This window comes from Charadrius vociferus, unplaced genomic scaffold, assembly GCF_000708025.1.
Source record: "Charadrius vociferus isolate BGI_N301 unplaced genomic scaffold, ASM70802v2 scaffold838, whole genome shotgun sequence".
NCBI lineage: Eukaryota > Metazoa > Chordata > Aves > Charadriiformes > Charadriidae > Charadrius > Charadrius vociferus.
In genome coordinates this window covers 164,457-167,436 of record NW_009649487.1, presented here as the reverse complement: position 1 = coordinate 167,436, position 2,980 = coordinate 164,457, and the positions used below count along the sequence as shown (strand labels likewise).

The window sequence follows — 2,980 nt, the reverse complement described above, 5'->3', positions numbered from 1 at the left end:
GAGGAAGGGACAAAAAAATGGAAGCTGACGTGTCTTTCTGGGAACTGGAGGGACCTCCATCGGTAACGGGCACGTGCCCTTCCTCCTTGCGGGGAGACTTGCCCGCTCTGGCTCCGCTCGGCCCCTACATCAGGCTTTTGTTTCTGTAGCGATGGGGAAGACCAGTCAAAATCTGCAACCTCGGGTGCAGATTTCTCCTCCTCAGCACTGGAGTTTACTTCCTCGGCATTTCAGCTTGAAATAGAAGCGGTAGGATTTGTTGTAGGAATGCAAAGCGCTCGCGAAACACGAAGCCACCGCCTTGTCGCATAGGCAGGTCTCTCTCTTGCACCAGCTCTGCTCGTTACCTGCGGGGGAAAAAACAGGGCGCTGTGCGGTGGCTTTCCCAGCTGCCATCGGCGATGGGGTCCCCTTGGAGCACCCCCGATGCCTGGAGCTGCCTGGGGGAAGCGCGTGAAGAAGCGTGTCCCGGTGCTCACCCTCTCCAACCTGCCTGCATCCCTCGCCGTGCCCATTTATTTATCGTACGCTGCGTCCTCTCATACGCACCCGGCATCAGGCTGGTTTCATCCCCCGGGGGGATGCCCTGCTGCGGGGCTGGGGTGTCGTGGGGAGCGGTGCTGGTTCCCCACCGCCGTGGGATCCCCCTGCTCAGCGGTACTCACCACAGACGATGTCTCCATCGGCGATGTCGAAGCCGTAGGGGGTTATCAGGGGTCTGCAGTTGCCCTCTCGCAGCCTCCTGTAGCAGCAGTCGTGGGCATGGCAGCACCTGCGGGGGACACCATGTCAAACCGCTGCCCCCGAACACTCCCTCGCCACGCTTGGAAGGTAAAAGAAGGTCCAACCTCAAATTTAAGGTGACCAGGAGGAGGGGATGACAAGGCAGAAGCAAGACGTGGCTGGGGACCGGTGCAGAACCAGCGGCGGCAGGCTGCCAGCGAGGAGCTTTTCTAGGGACCCCCGCGCACGCCCTGCACCAGGGCGGCGAGTGGTGATGTTTTTCCAGGTACTCACCGGTCTGTGGAGTCCACCGGGGTCCCTCTGCCCCCGATGCCACAGAAACACCCGTACCAGCTGTAGGAGAGCAGGGCGCTTTTCCCCGTGGTCGATTTGATCATCTGCTCCAGCTCCAAAACGCTGCCACGAGCCGGCAACAGCCCTGCGGAGGGGCAGAGGGACGGGCTCGCACGGGTGCGGGGCGAGGAGGCAGGTGGCATTCCCCGTGCCTCGCACCAGGCAGAGGAATTAAATAAATCTGGCGTTGCTGCAAATACGTGCTTTTAGGAATGCAGACCATGAGAAGCCCCCAAAAAACCCCTCGGGATTATGTCTGGTTTCTGCAGCTACCCGATTCAGCCTGGCAGAAGGTATTACTGCGCTCTGTACAGGCTGTGCCGTGCTTGCGTCCTGCAACCAGCAATGCCACACTGCCAGGATCGGCCCCGGGCTTGGCACAGGCAGGAAAGCAGGTGACAACAGGCGCCAGGGCCTCTTAAAATACAGATGGATCTGCGCATCCCAAAGCCTCGCTGTCACGAAGACTCCCAGGACTACTGCAGCGCTACACGAAGCATTAAACTGCAAAATTTAAACAAAAACCTGAATTGTGCACAAAGACTCTGGGTTCTTACATCTTTTTTGCCACACAGGTGAGATCCCAGCCTGGCCCGGTGAAACCGGGGCACTTACCACAAACCAAGAGCACGGCAAAGAGGAGATTCTTCATCCTCAGGCTGGCCCTGGAGGAGGGAAACACAACGGTGGGCGATGAGCAGCACCCCGGGGGCAGGAGAGACGCCGAGGGCATGGAGTCATTTGGGTGCGCCTTGGCAGCACCACGCGGTGACATTAGTGTCACGGTGGATGTACAGCATTGTGAAGGTGCCACCGTGCCCAAGTGCACACAGCTGATTCCAGTGGGGCCTTCTGTCTCCAGTTTTGGGATGCGGCGCTTGGGATGTGTACAGGGACACAGCGGTCGTCCTGCCCCGGGGCTGATGGAGAAGGTCACCCTCTGCAGCCCCCTCCCGCCACCCCCCCCGGGCTACCTTACGAAATAACACGGCAATAAAATCCCCCCTCTCCTTACCCCCGCCTGGACTTCGCAGCTGCAAAGACTGCCGGCTTAGCGGGTTCGCTTTATATAGATGGGGAGGTCCACCCCCTCCTCTATCTGCGCTGACGGCGCTATTCATCGCAGAGCAGGACTCGCCGAGTGGCTCCTCGGTAAAGCAGAAGGTTCCCATCCTTCCCCTTTACGAGAAAGATGAGTTTCCCCGCAGCGGTGTGCAGCCAGCGTGGCCGGCGGTGATGCTCCCTCCATCATCTTGCTCCTGCCCATCAGCTGGGCAACCAAGCTGGTTCCATCTCAGGCCGACGCAGCTTCTGGGTGAGGCCAGTCAAGCCGTGGTTTTAAAAGCCGCGAGGTTCGGTGGCTGGAGAGACAGGACAAAAGCGGTTTATGCCCAGGAGGTGCAGAGCTGGCACCGCAGAGGTCGGTTCATCCTTGTTCCAGGTGCAGAGGCGGCACTTTGGCCTCAGCGTCGTCTCAAGCGGGTGCTTGGTTTTGCCAACTCCCACCATGCAACCTCGGAGATGGTTTCTCTTGGGTCTTTCCCTTGCAATTTCCCCTCTGAACCCACGTCTGCATCCAAATGCGGCCACGCCGAATGGCAAAGGAGGATGGCGAATGCCACGGTCTCATTTTGTGGGTCTGTAGTTTTCCCGTCCTGCCCTCAGGGCACGGGAGACCCCGGGAGCGCGTGGGCAAGGGGTCTGCGAAATTAAATCATCAGCAGCAAAGGCTGGAAACGCCATGGAAACCCAGCTTGGAATGCTTTTTGAATACAGTTTATTTAATCACCATAACTGAGATGCGATACAAAGACACAAGGGAGGCAGAAAACCGGAGGAGATAAGAAACAAACGCTGCTATCTTCCCTGCGAAGCCGCGGGGCCGAGAGCAAACACACACACA

General features: G+C 58.7%; 1 protein-coding gene across 1 annotated transcript; it reads right to left on the bottom strand.

The window, feature by feature from the left end:
* Positions 1 to 201: 201 nt before the first annotated feature.
* LOC104290805 (phospholipase A2, membrane associated-like) lies at positions 202 to 1,729 on the bottom strand. Its single transcript, XM_009889964.1, has 4 exons — positions 1,693 to 1,729; positions 1,018 to 1,162; positions 666 to 772; positions 202 to 347 (listed from the first exon to the last, which is right to left on the bottom strand). Exons 1-4 carry the CDS (start codon positions 1,727 to 1,729, stop codon positions 202 to 204), a joined length of 435 nt encoding a protein of 144 aa, XP_009888266.1.
* Between the last annotated feature and the right edge of the window lie 1,251 nt (positions 1,730 to 2,980).